The sequence below is a fragment of the Podarcis gaigeae genome, assembly GCF_964106915.1.
Source record: "Podarcis gaigeae genome assembly, chromosome: 9".
In the NCBI taxonomy this organism is placed as follows: domain Eukaryota; kingdom Metazoa; phylum Chordata; class Lepidosauria; order Squamata; family Lacertidae; genus Podarcis; species Podarcis gaigeae.
In genome coordinates, this window is record NC_139685.1 from 40,560,009 (window position 1) to 40,582,103 (window position 22,095).

The 22,095-nt window shown below is 39.6% G+C and overlaps 1 protein-coding gene across 1 annotated transcript in view; it reads right to left on the reverse strand.

Annotated features, from left to right (window-relative positions):
• FHDC1 (FH2 domain containing 1) overlaps nt 1–22,095 on the reverse strand; it is a 48,651-nt gene that overhangs the window by 21,296 nt on the left and 5,260 nt on the right. The window contains exons 2-4 of the mRNA XM_083755427.1: nt 12,820–13,447; nt 3,735–3,796; nt 3,044–3,146 (exon numbers count right to left, since the gene is read on the reverse strand). Of these exons, the coding sequence (XP_083611553.1) occupies nt 3,044–3,146; nt 3,735–3,796; nt 12,820–13,293 (639 nt within the window). The 5' untranslated portion in view covers nt 13,294–13,447. The remainder of the gene's footprint in view (nt 1–3,043; nt 3,147–3,734; nt 3,797–12,819; nt 13,448–22,095) is intronic.

Here is a 22,095-nt window from a genome sequence, read left to right on the forward strand (position 1 = left end):
TATTTCTAAGCTATTAAGCACAGATTTGGCCCAAAAACAGTTTGCACATTCATGATTTGGTGTTATTTTGTGTATACAACAATGCAACTCATGTGAATATTTCATACCCCCTCGAACAAATGTTACAAAGTAAATGATGTATTATTTAACACAACACAAGCCACTTGTCACTTCTCTATCTTCATGCTTGATTTTTATTTTTATTTCCCCCAACCTATTTGCATTTCAGTTTTCGTACATCTTTTTAAAAGACAACCCAACGACTGAACATTGCTTAAGCACTTTGCTCCAAATGTCACAAGCCTCTGACAAATAAGAAATATGCACTTTCTAGCTGAGCAGGTACAATAAGGAATAGCTGCTCGAGAGAAGAACTTCAGTAGCCTATTGCTTCCTAATGAGCCATTTGCTACTGATGGATAGATAGATACTTTGGCAGGGAACACTATGCAAAGGAAATATTTCAAGGGCTGGGACCTGTAAACAGGGTGATACATTGTTCAACTCTGAATCAATGAAAGTTGAATTCTTTAACAATGTAAACTAAGCGAAACGGTGTAAACAGGAGTCCATAAATTTAGTCACCATGGAAACTGTCCGTCCTTCCTCTGGCAATCATCCCTGCCCTCATCTTCAACTTCCTGAGCTTCAAAAGGCCCTGCCTCTTTCCTGAACCTAAGCTTGTAGGGGAAGTTTCCCAGTCTCCATGCTGCACTTTATAGAAACATTCTGAGCAGCTCCAGCATGAAGTCAGAGATGAGACTCTACTCCTATCCTGAGCCCTTCTGTCTTCTGAGAACTTAGGAAAGGGGCACAACATTTGCGGACTTCTGTATGTGTTCAGGGAGCTATGCAAGAGGATCCTGTAGCGTGACTGCTGCCGCCTTCTGAATTCTGTTTACTTTCTGAACTCGTAATAAAAGCCAGAATGGTTTTTTATTATACACCCAGTAGCAAATACAATGGCTAAAGAATTGTAGCAGACAGTACACTGGGTATATGGGTAGTTAAAATGATGCCTTAAGTGCAACAGTTACAGGTACGTAGCTGTGTTGGTCTGCCATAGTCGAAACAAAATAAAATGGGGGGGGGGGGATTCCTTCCAGCAGCAAGTGTGCATGCACATGAAAGCTCAGACCAATAACTAACTTAGTTGGTCTCTAAGGTGATACTGGAAGGAATTTTATTTTATTTTATTTTATTTTGTTTTAACTGCAATATTTTGGGGATTAACATGCTAGCTTCTTAGCTTGCTCAGATCTTCAAGCTAACACTTCAATAAAGAGCTAGCTTGCAATCCAGCAAAATGTTGCAAAGTGTGACTATTTTAATTACTTCTACAACGTAGCAGTAAAACTGTGCAAGTCGAAGCATGTTGATGTTGAGTTATACCAAAAGCATCCATGATATGGCATACACTTGAACACAACCCTAATTGCAATACTACTATTCCCTCACTTCCTTTGGCTTTGCACACCACCCTCTCTTCTTTCCCAGTCCATCTGTGTAAAGTCATCTCATTGGGCAGCTCTTCGTCTTTAACAATGCTTACTGTCACTCTTCTCATTCCTGAGAGCTACCCTTGACATTCCACACTTTTCAGACCCAGGACTTTGTGTGTCTGCTCACACATGTGCACATACATGTTTCTCCCTTCTCTTGCATCTGGGACTGAATGCAGAAGTCATTGCTCACCTCCCCCCCCCCCCCCGAAAAAAACAAACACATACACACATCCTATTCCTTTGGAACTACCATTAGAGAAACCTATTTCCCTTTGTTCTTAAATATGCAACTTTTGCCATGTCTTCATCTTTGTTCCTTCCTTCTCTTCTTATACACAAGCTGGAGGAGGAGATGTCTTACAACCTCTGGTTCCTCTTCCCTCCAATATCTAAAAGAAGTCATTTTCCCCTGTTTGTATCTACTGTTGGGACACTCCTTCATGACTGGGTCATCCTGGGCCTCAACACTGGTCTCTGCTAAAGCCACCTTTCCCTTTAGTGATAACATCTGCAAGCCAGTTTATATATTCAGGGAAGTATATGACATAGTCCTCCACCTGAAAAGAGATTCTGTATGAAGGTGCCAAGGAGCAATTCCACATGAACATTCTGCGGTGGTCCTGGATGTCAGAGTTGGTTCTCCATGAAATACTCAGTATCTACAAACTTCTGTTCTTATAGTTACATGGACTTTTTTACTCTCCAGTCCCCAATAATCTATTTATTTTCTCTCTCTTTTTGTTAGCACATAGAACACCTTCTCTCAACCATGCTGCTCTTATGCCTGAAGCAACTTCTCTATTACTGTGCTTCAAATTTCTATTCTTCCTTTTAGTTCCTCCACCTAATCCAGTCTTCCCCCCCCCCCCAGAAAGATTTTCCTGGCCTATTCTGTTACTGTCTATTGCCTTCCTACTCCTTAGGGTTGTCTTTTCTTGTCCATCAGCACTGTTTCATCACTTATACAATCCTTCCACTAAGCAAGGCTGAATACGTAACAAAAAATGTTTTCAAAAAATGCTCAAGAGCACAACAGGAAAGGAGTAATTAAGATCCCTAATGTATAGTGACGGTTCCATAACACCACCTTTACAAGATATAGCTTTAGCATCCTCCTAAACAACATTTGCTCAAATTTAACATTCCTGACCTGAGTTCAGCAGAGTTCCACCGCTGCTGAAGAAAGGGGGCAGGGTGATTGATTGATTGATTGATTGATTGATTGATTATCCCTTCTACTCTCCACAGCCACCAGTGCTCCCTGAAAAACTGCCCTTGGGAGTTTTGGGGACCCCCCTAGAACATTGTTTGAGGTGGTACTTGGGCTGCAGATGGAATAAGAAACTTTTGTGGGATCTTAGCTCCCAGAACCAATGGAAGAAACCCTTCCATCCATACAGGATCAAGTCTGGATCTGACTCACTATCTTGGCCAGTTAGAACATCCCCCCCCCCCCAAAAGACATATCTTTCTCATCTTCAAGAACATGTAGCTAATAGTCCCTGTTCAATAGTCTTTCAACACCATCCTCCTCTTACCTCTTCTGTTTCTGGCAATAACTTGATGAGCTCACGTAGTATCTCAGAACCATAGAGATCACTTCTTCCTGAGTGGAGATCTTCAATTATGGATTCAACTGATCTTGGTGGGAAAATATAACAAAAACATACAGTTTGATCTAGGAAGTTTGCATTTCCATAAAACAGAACATTAGATTTCTTGCATGTTCAAGAACAAAACAAAGCTGTTTTTGCTTTATATGCTATGCTTTATATGCTATTCTTCATTGCTATACAACTTTCAGTGGCCATGCATGGTATTAATATGTGTCCTCAATGCAGGTTCCACTGAAATGAATACAACTGTCTAGAACAATAATGCATTAATGCCAATGCAACCCACAATTCTTACTCTTTGCCTTTTTCACACATAAAATAAATGACTTTAGAAAAATAAAACATTAATCTTCAAACTATAATGGGTTTCAATCCTTGAAGAGAAACACTGAGCTCAACTGAAAATGAAGTATCTAACTATAGACTGCTCAACTTTACAGTAATATTAGCACATGTATAAGAGAAATACAGTACAAGTAAAGTTTACACATCTGTACCCCATTTTTAGTTAGATTGAGCTTGTAGCTCTATTACTTATGGTGAGGTATTTCTCATTTTCTACCATATTTTTATCACCATGTTTGACTGTTGCAATGGTCATGTAACGTCTTACTTTTTAAACTGCTTAAGAAAGATCCCAATATTCATACTTCTTTTGGCATCCAAAATATTAATCTGGAAAAAAGAGAGCAATGCATTAAAAGGCTTGTTCAAACAGAATGTTTTAATAATGCTGGATTACTTTGCTTACATTTCCTGGCATGGAAAAGCAGAAGAAAGTTCTATCTTATAGCAAATGCAAGGATAGTTCTTCTGTGATATGCAGATAATCCCAAATACTGTGTAAACATTCATACACCATGAAAGAAATTGCCATTAGAGCCAACTATCTGTAAACCAGAAATTACTTCTCTCTTTTTTCCCTATATAGTACAAACTTTACAATACATGTACCCAGCAAAATACTGTTAACAGTTCATACTGTTACACATCATCACCTCTACAAAATGAAGCTGACTTTAAGTACTGCTGCCTTAGAACATAAATAATACACTTTAAGCTTTTTTAAAATAGCATTGCATCTTTATGGGGCTATTTGTTTAATATCCATCTGACAAAAAAAAAAATAGATTGGATCCACGGTTTTCACATTCATGCTAACTAAAATTCATTCTACCTTAGCACTGATACTATAATACTATAATTACTATATCAGCCCCTGCAAACGATCAGGATTTGTGGGAGTTGTAGCCCAGTCAGGGGTTAGCCAACATTGCTGTGCGTAGTTGCACATGCACAAATGAATGATAAGAAACAAAGGTGAAAATGTTGTACGGAGCTAGTCCTACACTCGAGTAGGACCCTGGAGGGGGCGGGGGGCGGAGAGATACAATACAAATGAAACCTGAAGACTATCCTAACCCTCTAAAGTTTTCTTGACTCCTTTTGATATACCTGCCTACCCATTTGAATCTGTGGCTAGTCTTCAAATGCTAAAAGCCCAAATAAGTATGTGGCTTCCATTTTGCACACTCCAGACACAGTATTTCACCACATTCCAAACTGGAATCTAAAAAAGCCAGAAACAATTACCTGGAATGATGCCACCTTATGTTATTAGGTAAAAACATTACATTGGTAACTAGGTTTTCATTGCTCCTATTAACCCCCATGCAGTTCATTAGCAGCAGAAAACTGCTTTATGACAACTGTCACCTGTAGGCCGGCAAAGGCAGATATCCAAAAGTTTAATGTCTTTGTACAAGAATAGCTCCATCATACACAGTAACTAGTCTATCAGACCTCAGTTAGATTCCTCTTAGGATAGCATAACATACCACACTTGGTAATCTAAAACTAAAAATATACCTTATTGTTCAATTCCCTGAAGCAGGGGTGAAAATGTGAATTGTGGTTTTTGTGTGGTAGTACTTGAATCCCCGTGACGGGGTGAGCTCCCATTGCTTGGTCCCTGCTCCTGCCAACCTAGCAGTTCAAAAGCATGAAGTGCAAATAGATCAATAGGTACCGGTCCGGCGGGAAGGTAAACGGCATTTCCGTGCGCTGCTCTGGTTTGCCAGAAGTGTCTTAGTCATGCTGGCCACATGACCTGGAAGCTGTACACAGGCTTCCTTGGCCAATAAAGCGAGATGAGCGCCGCAACCCCAGAGTCGTCCGCGACTGGACCTAATGGTCAGCGGTCACTTTACCTTTACTCACAAAATACAGTTGTTTGACTCATGCAAAGTCAGAGTTATCAGTTAGTCATTCCAATGCTATAATGTTGACTGATAACAGAAGTGACATCAGAATTCTCCTCCAAATGACTCTATGGTCTGGAAAGTAGTTACAGGCTAACTTGCATTGTTTCTGACTCTTAGCAAGCAGTGAAAATAGCCAAGATCCATTGATCCCTGGGCATGTACCTCCAGACGGTGGAGATGTCAGGCACTATCCTGGCGCCCAGATATCTTCACTTAGTTGCAAGTGGGCAATAGTCGGGTACAAAATGCACCCGGCACCTTGTTAATTTTGAACACTGTAACTATTGATAACAAGACCCTAAGTTTCCTGATAAATTACTGTTGGTGTTTATCTGAGAATGTACAAACATTACCAAAGTCCCCACTTGTTACAATATGCTGTTTATAACTAAAACATGAATACTAAGTTTTATTTTTTAAATTAGATGTTTCAAGTCCAGTCTTATATAAAGAACAACCCCTTCTGAATATTTGCCAAAGCAAGGAGTACATGGTTAAGTGAAAACGTATGCATATAGTACAGCCTGAACTGTCATTACAGAAGCTGTATCTACTATCTAATCTGTTCTCAAATGTTTTCCTGAATGTACTTTCATTGACCCCTAGAACAGCAATTTCATTGGCTAACTGGTAAACCCATATTTAGATGCAAGGGAATCCTTTATAATTTTTATAAGATGTGTTAAAAGATACCAGATCACTATGTTAAAGGGAGGGGCAAACATAAGCCCCCAGGGGGGTCATATCATACTATCAATTTTGAAGTTACCACATGAAATAGATAAAAGTACACCATCTCCTTGGGTGGGTACTAACTTGAGGCATATTCTCTCTTTTGCAAACACCTACCTATCAGACCCTCTCAGTGAGCTGTGCAGTCAGATATTGAAGAGGATGCAACAGGCAAGGTGAAAAGAGCTCTCTGTTCAGCAAGCATTACTTTTTCCACACTCTACCAACAAATTTCTCCCTTTTGCTTACTGATTCATGCAACATGCTTTCTTGAACACTTGCCCTCAGATGTTTCAAACAAGTACTGTATTTAGCAGGAAGCCTCAGGAACTAATAAGCACCCACCCTTTGGAAGTGCTCAAAAATTCAGGAAGACAAGCAAGGACAAAAGTTAAAACCTGTTAAAGTGTTGCTCAGCACATGGCAATTATCATCTGTGCTTTTACATGTAAATGCCACATTTTTATCACTCCTAAATCCTGTTTGGCATTCCTGACAACCATCACCTCATTCTGGGGCTTGGCTCTGCTCTTACTTTAAATGTATGCCAGCATATTTCCACATTTTCATTACTCTACAGTCCTGAGACTTGAGCATCTTTGCAACCTCATGCCTCCTGACCTGAAGTCATATATAAAGTTTAGTCATGCAGATGACCAAGATTAAACACTTGATAAAAACTAAAATTGCACTCAGTGCAATGTTGATAGCTCATTTCTATTAAAGATGTTAAACAGATTGTAACTTGATTCAACCTGAAAGTGAATACACTAGTTCTTTCTCTGCCTTTGAAGCCAAACTTGCAAGACACGTGCATTAGACTGAAAGCTCAAGCTACAATTTTCATCATGTTTCTCAGTCTTGAAACAGAGCTCAAAGGCTCTTTCTTCATCATCTTTTATCTGAGGTGTTCCATTTCCATTCTTTTTGGATAACTAGCTGCTTGTAGATTTATTAAGCATCATATCTCCTGATATTCTTCAAGAGTCATTAAGTGAATCCCACTTTTATCCCATATTTTATGAATGGAAGGAGAGACAGGGCAGTCAAACAACTGAGTTATCTGAATGTAGAAAAAAGTGGCTTTTGAAGGAAAGATCTATGGACAGAAGACCAGATTCTGCTTTTTCAAGCCCAAACATCTTTAGTCTACATAGATTTTTCAATTCGGCATAAAAGTTATGTATTCTTCTAGATAGGAAAAATCTGGAATTATAATTTACCCCAACACACATTAATCTTTTAAAATCTCTCACAGAGTGTATATGTATGAATACACCTATATACTACTTATGTTTGAAGAGCACTCAGTTTTCCTCATCTGCATGGGAATAATTTACTATTATACTCTTGTTGAATAAAAACTTCCCACTTCTTTCACCTGGCACAAGATTATAGCCCAATAATTGTCATTTGGCAATTCACTTTTAAACTGCTTTTTCCACAACTTTGAAAAAGTAGATTTCACAGCACTTTGACCCTTGCATGCCTATTTTGGATTCATCTTTATGAACAAGTCTGAAATCAAACAAAAACCCTCTAGAGCAGGGGTAGTCAACCTTTTTATACCTACCGTCCACTAATGCATCTTTCTTGATGGTAAAATTCCCTTACCGCCCACCAGTGCTCAATGGAAGAAGGATTCGGCTTGTGCCGTAGAACCCCCTACCGCCCACCTAGAATCCTGAAATGCCCACTAGTGGGTGGTAGGGACCAGGTTGATAACCCCTGCTCTAGAGCCATAGATAAAAATCACAAGACAGATAAAGAAATAATATTGGGGCATCAACAAAGACTTGTATATTCCTTTCTCACCGGGGTCACCATTCTTTTGGGCCCCATGATCACATCTGGAATTTTGGAAAGGTGCCATAGCACCTCAGTCCCTCTGGTTCATTCTTCCCCCTCTCCCTCCCTTGTCACTTGTCCAAAACAGAAATACACAATATGTGATTGTGTGTGCACACATTCTTCAATTTCCACGAGATCTGGATAAAAATCAGATGCAGCGGAATTAAATTGGATTGTCTTGAATTTGTGTGATTTCCCCAAAACACCAGCAAAATAAAGTTTATGCTGGTAGACTGCAGAATAATAATTTAAAAAATCAGATCCAGTGCTTGCCACAAAGACATCAATCCAATTTTCGTGATTTTCACATAGGCTGACAAGAAAACCATCACCAAATCACAGAACTCATATACTGGGTGGCCTACTGTTTAATAGGTGAAATCTCTTGTAAAAATTATGAGGGATCATATGGAGATATGCCTCAGATCCATGTTTTTTCATCACGGCAACACTGGAAAGCAGGCATAGGGCCGGAGTTTGCCTATGCCTGCTGTAAAGCATTCAGTCATTTGTGGTTCAGCTGTTCAATTGCTCTCTAGGGGCCTGTTCTCAGGATCGTAATAGTGGGAATCAAAAGCTTCTGATCAATTTCTGCTGCTTTCCAGTCACACTGAACCAGGCTTACACATGCCTGCGCCACATGCTGAAGACAGCATGGAATGACTTTTAGTTTACCATCATAATTGTATACCAGTGTCTGGAAGTTGGTATGCCTACGATGCATCCTAATTAAATATGTGATCCCCCTCCAAACCACATGTTTAATCGGGGTTTTAAACTTTATTTGAACATGTAGTTGGGGGCTGGGTAGAAGCATGCCCAATTGCCCAGCTGCCCCTCCTGTTGTGACAGCCCCAGATCACTCCAGGTGGCCTCAACCCAGGGCATTCAAGAGACTGCCTCAGCCTGCTCTGGGGCAAATCCTGGATCAATCCAGTTTGGCCTGATTCGTGATTAGTCCAGAGCCCTAGTATTAATGGTACATCTGTCTGCACTCATACAAATCCATATTTTGGTTAAATATTAAAGATACACAGTGATAGGCAAGCTACACTGTGCCATGGGTCAACTTTGCATCCTGTGCTATAGAACAACCTGGTCTTCACTGCTGATTTTTATTTGGCAGGGGTTTAATCTAACCCAACAGTTTCATGCAAAATATTTAAATTCCTTCAGATCATCACATTTTGCTTCCGTGCAGTATGTTTTCTGGTCTAAACCACTGAGTCTTGGGCTTGCTGATTGGAAGGTCAGCAGTTCACATCCGCGTGACTATGTGAGCTTCTGTTGCTCTGTCCCAGCTTCTGTCAAGTTAGCAGTTCGAAACCACACCATTGCAAACATATAAATAGGTACTGCTGTGACGGGAAGGTAAATGCCATTTACCTTCTGGCTTCCATCATGGTGTTCCGTTGCACCAGAAGTGGTTAAGTCATGCTGGCCACATGACCCGGAAAGCTGTCTGTGGACAAATGCTGGCTCTCTTGGCCTGAAAGCGAGATGAGCTCCACACCACATAGTTGCCTTTGACTGGACTTAACCATCCAGGGGTCATTTACGTTTACCTTTTATGTATATATTGAGACCTCAAACTATTTTCTGTGTGACAACACCATTAAACATTTATAGAACCACTCTGGAATAAAGTGGTTTGAAGTCAGCTATTAAAATCAACAAAAAACTACAGGTAGCCACCTCTCTGCAGGAGGTGGACAAGAACTTGAAGTAACTTTTCAAATGTACACACAGCTATGATTAACACACTTAAGTATATACACCCACTTCGCTACCCTCCCTTTCAATCTTACCAAATATGTATATGTGTTTATTCATAGTATACAAACTCCTTTACCAACTTGTAACAATCTGTAGTCAGACAGAAAGATGCTTCCAAGTAGATTTTTCTAAATGTGCTCCTAGAATTATCAGGTGGTTCTTGTTTAGTTCTATATGCATGAACTTGTCTTTCCTGCGAATTTCTACCAGAGACTGCATCATTATTTTCTTCTAATTGTGCTTGCACACTATCTTAGACATTTTTCCCAAACCACATGATGACGTCCCCACACAGACACCCAACCTAGCAAAACCTAACATTAGCAGCTTTCCAAAAGTCTGTCTAGATTGCATTTTCAACACAACGGTAAAGCTAAGAGGCAAAAGCTTCAAAAGGCACAGCCCAAACTTATTAGCGTATTATAAAAAAAGAACTATCACTTTATAGAACATACACTCATGAATGATAAATAAGCAGCGGAACTGCTTATGATATACATTATTTTTTTCGGGAACACATAATTTGATAAAATATTTACACAAGGATATTTCCACAAAAACGCAGTGTTGTTTTATGGATTTAGTCCTCCTTATACATTTGTAACGATCTCCCATGTTATTTTAGAGGCATTTGCCACGAGATAAAAGTTAAATGGGTTTTAATTTTTCAAGAAGAAGCTAGCATGTTCCTATCATGTGATGCTTTTCAGTAAACATGCTTAGGATTGCAAGTCCACAGAGCTCAAAGGAGCTGACTCACTAATGTGTGTGCTTACGATTGGAACCTTAACAGCCTAACACAGTTTAGGATGCATGGCAGCAAATGTGCTGCCTACTAGCTCTTCTGGCTACAATCCAAACAACTAACTTTATGAGGGTAATGGCACCATGCACCATTTTTATACAGCATTTCCTGAAAAGAAAGCCACTTCTGACACAAATATTTCTTTGCTGAAGGAAGCCCTTCATGCATGCAGTATCCAACTTCCAAGTTTTAGACTGCTTTTACTTCTTTCTACTGTACAGTTAGTGGCCCAACTTCTTTATCCCTTTAATATTCACCAGCTCATTAGTACAGATCATATAATAATAATAATAATAATAAAATATTTATACCCCGCCCTTCCCGGTTCAGAAAACCGGGCTCAGGGCGGCTAACAACAAATTCAAAACACTTAATTGATGCAACAAAAAACAGCATAAAATACAATATAAAACGTGAATAACAATAAATTCAGAATTCAAAAATCAATTTAGGGGGAAAAACCATCCAATTAACATTAGATGATCACCAGGGCTAGATGGCTAAATTAGTCCTATTTAGGCCAGCGAGGAGACCAGGGGAGAATTAGCTGTGAGATCCCAGAGTGGGTAATCTTCATAAAAAGGGGAGGGGGAGGGAAGGAAGGGGAATGAAAGATCAGGCTAAGTTCAAATTGAAAGCCAGGTGGAATAGCTTTGTTTTACAGGCCCTGCAGAAGGAAATTAAATCCTGCAGGGCCCTTGTTTCATGGGACAAGAGCATTCCACCAGGTCGGAGCCATCACTGAGAAGGCCCTGGGCCCTGGTGGAGGATAATCTGACTTCCTTAGTGTGCATTCACTAAGCAACCTCAATTTTCCTGAATGAAGAAATGAATTATGTGCAAACAGATCTAACAAGTAGCCAAGACAAAGACCTTAAGCACACCAGAAACATGTGTGCCCATACTAACTCAGGAAGGTTCGTTGCTCCAGGTACTAGGGTCACCTCCACTGCCTCAAAGTCAGAAGAAAAGAAGTGAGCTGCAGACTACAGAGCCATGCATTAAGAAAAACACCACCACTCTCACGTATTCTGTGTCAAACAATGCAAATGCTACACACAAAATAATGCAATAAAACAAACCTGCTTTAGTTTATCTATTTTACACTGCCTCAAATTTTAAAAATTAAATGAATCAAGATGGGTAAAGCACCCCTTCCCAGTAGAGAAACTAACTATAAACTGGTGCTGGAACCTTACTTCATCACTAGTGACAAGATTATATCCTCCACTGTACCTGAGACAGAAGGATGGGGTGGGTTTTTTGGCAGGAGAGAGGGCAGGACAGACCAAGTAGCAAAAAAGAAAAAGAAAAAAAAAGAGTCTCCACCCACCAACAGACAGGAATGGCTAGGGGGGAGACTTTGGAGAAACAGCCAGGGGAGCTTCCTGCAATACCACCACTTGAACATGTGCCGCCTGAGGTTTCACTTCACTATGCCCAATGGTAGGGCCACTCTTGATTTACTGGGTGCTGTCATAGATCCATTACAAGCCTCTACCTCCCACCTTCAGCTCTGGCAGCTGGGATGAAGAGGTGGAGGCATGAGGGCTCCTAAACACTAGTCAGGCATAGAGGCAGAACCAGCTTCTGCCTCTCCCTTCCAGCTCTGAGCACCTGTTTGCACAGAGGCACAGCAAAACAGTTCACCTCTCCCTTCCGATGCTGGAAGCTTGGAGCTCGAATGGTGGAGGCGCCAAGGAACAAAGAGCCTCAGCGCACTCCAGTTCTGAACTTTTGGGACTTTGAGGAGCAGAAGCTGCATTTCAGGCAAGCCTCTACCCGGTAAAAAGTGTGTGTTCTGGTAACAAATATTGGGTTGGTTATTAAAGCATAGAGTCCACTCAAGCTCTAACAAATAAAAAACTAGTGGGAATTCTGGACAGCACAAGTTTTGAGACACTGTCCAAGTTTTTCATGAGAGCTAGGGGCTTGCCCTTTTCATGAGAGCAGGTGTATCTGAACCACACAGTAATATACAAAGTCCAAACGATCCTTAAATACTTCAGGCAATGTCATATTACACATACATTAGCCCCATCTCATTGCATGACACATCTTGATCTACAGACACCTTCAACCACCAATTTTGAGCAACACACAAGTTTAGACTCTAGCTACAGATGAAGAGTAGTATGCAGATTTAATAAACATTTTTCCTCATAGGAATAAGGCTACAGCACAAGAACAGTAGGCAAGGCAAGAAGTTCCATAGCAACTTCCAACACATAAGATTTTCTTTAACGAAGAGGAAGTACGCTCACACTTACCTCTTGTTTAGTATCTTTAAAGGACCTCCTTAAAGTTTTGGTTTTGGAACCTCGGGGTGGCGTCTCTTCTTGCTGGCCAAAGAACTCCTCCATTGTCTTTGTGTCAATCTGATAATTCTGTTTAGCACCAATAGTCCAGATATTGTTTTTGCCACGGACTTGTTCTTCAGGTATAGTTTTCCAGAAGAAGCTACGTAGTCTCTTTTTCTTGCTTTGGTGGCCATGCCCGTTTACCAGCTGTGGCAGTGGAGGTCTGCTCAGTGCTAGAGGTGGAGGGGGTGGAGGAGGTGGCACCACTTCTAGTGAAGAAAATCCAGCTTCTGCAGGTGGACATGGTAGAGGTGGTGGCGGTGGTGGTGCTGGAGGCAGTTGTTCTTCTGGTTCGGTCGTATCTCCAATCATTAATCCAGCTTCAACTGAAATAGCTCCATTTTCTTTGTCATTGACCAAAGAGACACAATTCATAACGTGCATTTTACAGCCTCTCTCTCTATGAGAGAGAGAGACTTACTTCCTCAGATGTGCATGGAGCACCAAACACACAGCGACAACTTATTATCTGCACACCAGAACTGTTAATTTACCATCAGCGACGGGGAATGCAGGAAATCAGTCATTTCTCAGAAACCTGCAACAAAATAATAGCAGAGAGAAACAAAATTAGACTGGATAGGCTGAGTAGCACGGTTGAAGCATCAATTTGTAGGCTGTGTGCAAATAGGATGACCAATCCAGACACACCAATTAGTAGCCCCACCCTATGGCTCTTGGGCTCGAGGAGACACCCAGTGCCATGTTTGTAAACAACAGAGGCAAGGACCATTGCTTTAAACCTTCATGCCCAAGGCTTGTTAGCTTAGTCTTTGAGTGTACAGACTATGATCCAAAGGAGGAGGTCATGCACATGAGAGATGTCCATGGTTTTACTGAAGTAGTTCAATTCCTAATGGGTCAATGTGCTGTTGAAACACCAAAGGACCTTGCCTCTTTGGTAAAATTTAGCAATGAAATCAAGACCATACAAATGAAGGCGGCACCTTAATGAAGGAGACAGCCATGACAATCCACAGGGATACTCATAGAAGTTTATTATGCAACCAATGTTAGGACATTGTTACTTAATTTTTAAAAGCATAGGATACTACCTTACACTGAATCAGACCATTAGTCCATCTATCTAGCTCAGTATTGTCTACAGTAGGCATCCCCAAACTCGGTCCTCCAGATGTTTTAGGACTACAACTCCCACCATCCCTAGCTAACAGGACCAGTGGTCAGGGATGATGGGAACTGTAGTCTCAAAACATCTGGAGGGCTGAGTTTGGGGGTGCCTGGTCTACACTGACTGGCAACTGCTCTCCAGAGTTTCAGGCAGGGATGCTCTTTCAGCCCTACCTGGAGATGTCAGAGATTGCACCAGGGACCTCTTGCATTCAATGCAGATGCTCTATCACTGAGCTAATATGGGATGTATATGTATATTGGCCACGACTGGCCAACAGTAGAGATAAAACGGTTAAAACTTCTAACAGAGGTAAAATAATTAAAAGTCTAATAAAAACAGCTATAAAAACGGCTATAAAAGGCTGTAAAAGGCTATAAAAGGTTTGTAATCCAGGAGGGTTCACGGAGGAGAAGTTGTTACAGCCGCCATCTTCTAAGTGAATCGATGTTAATTACATATACAGCTTCGCAAAAGGACAAGTATTATTCATTCCATTAATTGAGTAAATATAAAATTTATTTTAGCCTTGGCCTCAGCCCAGTATACCTGAAGGAGCATCTCCACCCCCATCACTCAGCCCAGACACTGAGGTCCAGCACCAAGGGACTTCTGGTGGTTCGCTCACTGCAAGAAGCTAAGTTACAGGGAACCAGGCAGAGGGCCTTCTGACCTGTGGAATGCCCTCCCATCAGATGTCAAGGGAATAAACAACTATCTGACTTTTAGAAGACATCCGAAGGCAATCCTGTTTAGGGAAGTTTTAAATGTTTGAAGTTTTATTCTGTTTTTAATGTTCTGTTGAAAGCCACCCAGAGTGGCTGGGGGAACCCAGCCATATGGGCAGGGTAGAAATAATTTCTTCTTCCTCCTCTTCTTCTTCTTACTGTATTGCTATAGCCTGTACTTCAAAAATTAAGACAGATCTCTATTTACCTAATGAGTGAAAATTTGATACTGTCTAACACTTTTATTTCGTATTTCCACTTGAAATGCAGCTTCCTTGTTTTAAATGCAACACAAAGGTAATCCGAACGCTTAATAACAACTTTTATGATAACTAGATCTACACTAGCTTAATGAAAAAAATATTGAGATAGTCTTCTCAAATTCATCATACCAACACTTAAAACCTTGTTATAACTGCATTAAAAACAAAAAGTTAATTGTAGACCTTGGACTCATCACTTTATCATCACTGCTTATCATTTACATTTCTTTCATATCATTAATATCACGAGTATGGATGCCAAGCTACAGTAGGAAGGCACGCTTTACATATTGCATAGTACTATCTAACATTGTTATCCTTAAGCATGCAAGACTCTTCACAAAAGCTTGCCATGGGAACTTGATGACTAATAATAATAGAACAATGCGCCAAACATTTATTTAATTGCATTGGAATTGTTTAGCAATTTAGTCATTTCACCTTGTTCAGAGTAAGATTTGTATGGAACAGCAAGTTTAGAATTATCCTGAACTGAGTGCAGAAGTCAAGGCTTCCTATGAAAGATATGTACATATAGGAAGCCACAGTTTTTAAACTCTGAGAAATTAATGAGATCTTGTGAACTGTCAACTTTCTGGAGTCAGGTGTTTACCAACTATAATCCTCATTTTTAAAATTCAGATTTTAAAGGAGAATGTGTACGCAGCCACAGTCACACACTGACTTTCCGAACCATGGCCCACATACATAGCAGGACCTGAAACGTCTATTTAACCAAATGCCATTTTTCCTGCCTTAGAAAATGGCTCTCTATTACAAAACAGATTAAAAAACACCTAATTGTATAGCCAGTTACCATTATAAAGATTAAAACTAGTTATTTAATTGAAATGTAACAAAGTATACAAAGAAAATGATCTTACCCCTCTATCACCATGGCAATAAAAGGAAATGCTAATAAACTGTCCAAATGTAATATAGAGACTCTGTACAATGGACTAATTTTTAATTCATTCAAAGTATTTATATGGCACTTTTAAATGCTATGCTCTCGCAACATAATGTACACAAGATGTACTGTTTAAGACACATCAGAATGGTACACATTGCTATCTATGTGAAAGCTTCCCTGAATCACATAAACCATGTACACTAAGGTGGTTAATTTGTGGTGCTACAGATGTTGCTGGACTACAACTCCCATCATTCTCTACCATTGGGCATGCTAACTGAGTTCTGGTGGGAGTTGGAGTATCACAACGTCTGGAGGGCCACAGGTTAGCCACCCGATTTGTACCCTTGGGGAAAGGGAGCATTGAAAAGAGAGCCTGCACTATAGTGGGGTCCAGTATACTTCCAATTATTCACAAGAGAGTTCTGTAAATGTGGTGCCTCCACTGAGAAGGCCGCTTCTGTCATGCTTGACAACCTAACCCTTTACTGCTGGGCACAAGAGCATTTAAAATGATAAACTAGTTAGAAATTCCTAGTATATTTTTCATTCTAAATGTAAGAGGCAGTTTATTGCAGAAGCCATGGTCTTAATCTTAAAAAACCCCACACTAAGAATATTAACAATTTTGTAAAATTAATATAATTGTTGAAGACCAAATTCTGGATATTGGATAAACCCAAGCAATCCTGATATATTTCGAGAGAAGCCCAACACCTGTTGGCAAAACTACATAATGAAACTCAGCAGCATTGGGTTTAAAAAATATTAATTCCATGGACACACTTCAATGCTTAGACTGCTACTGCGAAGTCAGTAAAATAAATGATCACATGTAGAGAGGAAGATGTGTACCTTAAACTCAACATATGTGCAAAGCTAAGAATTTACATAGGCAAACCTGTATGTCCAGATTGCCTCATACCAGTTTAATGGGAACTTTAAAAGCCGGGACAACAACCATATAATTGTACTGCCGTCATCCAGCAAGTAAAGGCAGCATTGGAAGCAAATACGTATTTTTAAATTTAGTCTTTTATGGTTTTGAAATCTGAATCATCCTAAAGTGTAAATTCACTCTCTTTTTTTAAAACAACAACTTTATTTTCAGTCTTTACCAATGCTTCGGTGAAACCCTATCTAATTCAAATGATGAAGCAAAAGAATCAGATAAGGAAGAGGGCTTAACCAGGGATGTGGTAAACAGCACAACTGCATTACAGGAACACTACAACATTTGAAAAAAGTGAACAGAAAAAGGTGAATGGAAAACCCACAAGAAAACAAATGTAGCAGAACTGGCAGAAAGGAAGCCAAACCAGGATTGATGCAGTTGCTAAGAACAGGAATTTTAGCAACCAATTACCCTACTTGCATTCCCTAAACATGTGTGGAGAAACATACAAAAGTTGCTAGATATTTTCATTTTAGTAACATGCAGATGGGATATCAGACACAGTTATAGCAGAAAAAGAGCACATATTCTTAATTTCTAAACTGCCTTTTCTCCCATAGGATCCCAGGGTGGTTTATAGACAAAACACACATAAAACAACCAGTTCTAAAAATAAGAGTATTAAACTATATCCATCAGCCAAAACAATTTCCATAACACAGCAATAAAAAAAGACTAACTTTGAGACTCAATATCTCTATCATTACCCACAAGCCCAAGTGACCAGTTGTGTCTTCAGTGGATACTGGGAAGTTGTCACTGAGAAGGACAAACTAGGTTCCACAGAGAAGGAATTCCACTGCTACAGAGAATGCCCTTTCTTGTGTCACCAGTGGCCAGATAGGTTTCAGATACATCCAATGAACCACGTTTTAAAGATGCGTGAAAGGTACAACTTTAAAAAAAAAACCAGGCAAGGAAAACTAACACTGCAGTCAATAGCACTGGACTTGGAACTACACAGAACAGGTTTAAATCTTAGATGAGCATGAGACTTGTTGAATAACCTTGGGACAAGTCACCTAAGAACCTCACTCCTAGCCTCAGTTTTTGAGTTCCATAAAATGGGAGTAGTAATTATCTATATGGCTGTTGTGAGACTACCGTAAGTGAACTGAATAAGGGTCCATTCATGCTTGATGCAGCACGTTTTTGGTGCCATAGTAAGTATTATGGTGTGACACATAACTACAGTGGTGCACCACAAGACGAATACCTCGCAAGATGGAAAACTCGCTAGACGAAAGGGTTTTCCGTTTTTTGAGCTGCTTCGCAAGACGAATTTCCCTATGGGCTTGCTTCGCAAGACGAAAACGTCTTGCAAGTTTGTTTCCTTTTTCTTAACACCATTAATACAGTTGCGACTTGACTTTGAGGAGCAACTCATAGAACGCAGTGTACATAGTAGCCTTTTTTGAGGTTTTTAAAGACTTTGGTGATTTTTGAAGCTTTTCCAAAACTTCTTTTACAGCCATTTGGTAAGTTAAGCTTTTAAAACTTTTTTTGGGGGGGTTGGATTTTGGGTTGGGGTGTTTGGAATTCAAGGACTCGGTGTTGGGGAGGGGTTTGCAAGAATCTGGAAGCTTGTGTGTTTTTTTCTGCATTTTTATGATTTTCTGTGACCATTGGGCCACTTTGCTTTTTTTAAAAAAAATTCTGGATTTGAATTTCTGTGTGCTGGGTGGCTGGGGGAACAGTTGGGGAGGGGTTTGCAAGAATCTGGAAGCTTGTGGGGATTTTTCTGCATTTTTATGATTTTCTGTGACCATTGGGCCATTCTGCTGTTTTTTTAAAAAAATTCTGGGTTTGAATTTTGAAATGCTCTTTACAGTATGTGTAACTTTAAAGAGCACTTAATAAACTCTTGTTGTACCAAATTTGGCTTTGTTTGGACTTTTTTTGACCATAGGAACGCATTAATTGATTTTCAATGCATTCCTATGGGATTTCGTGCTTCGCAAGACGAAGAATTCACTAGACGAAAAAATTCATGGAACAATTTAATTTCGTCTTGCGAGGCACCACTGTATGCAGTTGTGGCCACCAGGGCATCCAGGTACATGTCTACTAGATGTTTAGAAACATGCAAGCCATACTTTAGATCATGCTTGCTATTACTGTCTCTAAGTGATTGACAATACCACTACAGAGTTTTTCTTGCATGCTTTCTCCTTTCCTTTGAAGAAAGCTATTGTAATAGTACAGTCAGTAGAGCATCAGACACTTAATCTGAGAGTTGTGGATTCAAGCCCCATGTTGGGCAAAAAATATTTCTGCATTGCAAGGGGTTGGACTAGATGACCCTCGTGGTCCATTCCAACTCTACATTTCTATGATTCTATTGAATGGTGATACTTCTCTTTATTAGTGTCCAATTTTATCATTTAATTTTATCACTGAAGCAAGGGCAAAGCAATTTACATTAACTTAAAGATGAAAACACCATCTGTAAATCAAGTTTGCTATATGCTAGGTTGCATCTCAGTGGCAGAGTTTACTACACTATACTATACTGTACTACACTGCACTGCACTACACACATACAATTTTTTTATTAGGGGAAAAAATGTAAGTTTATCAAAGCAGTTTCTTCCCCTTGATAGTTTGGGGGAAAACATTTTACTATACTGGCACATGGTGCTTCCTTCCACAAGTATGAGCTACTAGGATAAAATATTGAAAACGTAAGATATCTTTCCACAGTAGTTAGCGGACTCCCAATTTTAGCTTTTTTAATATGGTTTTTATTGTGTGGGTTTTTTGCACTATTGTTCTAACCTAGTCTGATATTTATGAATAGAGATATATAGATATTTTTATAATATTTTTTAAAACAACAACACACAACAGTGTTGTTGTGCAAGGATGCACAAGTGGGCTTTTTTTCAGTGTCTAAAGGTACACAGAGCCAAGTTACTAAATTGATGGTAACCAGGAACCAGTTAGCAGACCTGAAGTAGGACCCTTATCCTGTAACTTGTTAGATCTAAAAATTCAACTTCAATACATGATGAAATATGGATTACAAGGACCAAGAAGTGGGTTTGAGGCATACGGTGAAATTAAAACCATGCTGGGCAAAAAAAAGGCATATTAGCAGGGGTTTTACTCAACTGTGCATAACAGACATAGGATAATAAGATCACAAGTAAGTCTTGGAGAAGAAAAAGCTTGCAGCAGAAAGAGCACAATTACTATTCTGCATTAGCACAACAATGTAGTTCTTTGTTACAGGAATACTGAAAGATTACTAAAACTTCCTGGGAGTGGGGGAGACAGAATGAAGATGTTGGATTAAAGGTAAATACATCCTGGACAAATATCATCTATAAGAACAGAGGTTTATTTTGGATTGCTGGGATATTTAAAAAATGAGTTTGATTCTTTAGATTATGCAATAATTATAATGAAATATATCAAGGATTTGCCAGCATGGCAAGTGGCTTCAGAAGCTATTCAAGACATCCACAGAAATGGATATTTTCCCTTATTCTGGTTATTCTCCATGGCTGCGACTCATTTTTTCTTTGCAAGTCACACAATGTTGGTTTTTTTAATGCAATTCCCAGTCACTGCAAATTTGCATGGGTTTGTGCCCAATTGCTGAAGGGTGCTGGTACTTAACCATCAGCTCTAAAATATGTTTTGAAGAATCATGTTGCTTTTTAAATGCGATTACTGCCATTGTTCCAAGACTGGCTTCTTTGATCTACAACTGATGCATTCAAAAACAGAGCAGGGGTGCTTGACAACATGCTACTTAATTGAGAAAATCGTAGAGTGATTAAGAAAAAGACATCTAACTTAGGACATTTTGTTGCAACAGGGAGGACTGAATTGAAGTTACCTTCCACACTAGACCATCTAGCTTTCAATATGTGCATTAATAAGTAACATCTCTAAATGTATCACATTTGTATCACACATACATACATACATACATACATACACACAAATGTATCACACATACATAACATTCACAGAAGCCCAGTAATCCCAAATTACATCTCATGTGCAAGATAAGCATGAATGCTACAAATTATTCTCTGCTCTGTCCATCAGTAAAGGAAGCAGGTGATGGATGATCTAAAAGGAAGTGATTAATACATTCCTAATACTGCACTGATGTGCAGAATGAATAGATGCAAGAGGTTGAGGAAGGAGATTCCTTCAGAGTCAAGAGGAGAAGACACAAAACACGCCTCCTGAGCAGCATCATAGAGAGGCAAAGACGTTGGGAAGTGGCAAGAGAAGCCACTGCTTTGTTTAATAATTCTATTCTGCATATCACTTCGATGCAACTTTTACAAACTGAATTGAAAACTGCCTTCTATGTACATAACCTTATGATACAACTGTGAAAAAAATCTCTCTGAAGCTCCTCTGCCCCCACAAGAGCTGAGAAACAGCAAGGTGCGAAAGAAGAGATGGTATCTACATACCATGAGCTTTCAGCGGTTATTTGGGTACCATGCACAATTTGCAGTAAGTTCTTTCTGCAGTATTGCAACCTTTTTTCTTGGCAAAACTAGAGAATTGCCAGGTTTTTGGAAATTGTAAGTTAAGGTAGTAGTGAAATCACACATGCAAGATATCCACAGATGGGCTTCACCATCTCCCCCACCAAAGACACACCATTCAGACAAGAAGCACAGCAAATGGTAGTAGCTCCCATACATATGGATTCGCCATGGTCACACACCTAACACTATTTCACATGTTACTTTCTTTTTCCTCAGGGATTGTGTGACCATCCTCAGAGGAGAAGACTAGAAGACATAACCTATTCTATTTTAAGATTGACACCAATATAGGTTTTATTTTTACTGTAAGCTGCTTTGACACATTTACATCTCTGACCCACTCCAGATTTTTTTAGAATAGGATAGGAATAATAGGATTGTAGAGTTGGAAGGGACCTTGAGGATCATCTAGTCCAACCCTCTGCAATGCAGGAATATGCAGTTGCCCCATATGGGGATCGAACCTGCAACCTTGGTGTCATCAGCACCATGCTCTAACCGACTGAGCTGTCCTGTTGTCAAATCCACCTAATGCCAGAATTTTCAAGGAAACCTTGAGTTTATAATACAAATGAATTTAAGCAAACACAGATGAAAATCTGACACTGGTATTTCAATTCCAGATTCTGTAGCCAATTTTAGAGAAAATTTAATATTAAAACAGCACAACCC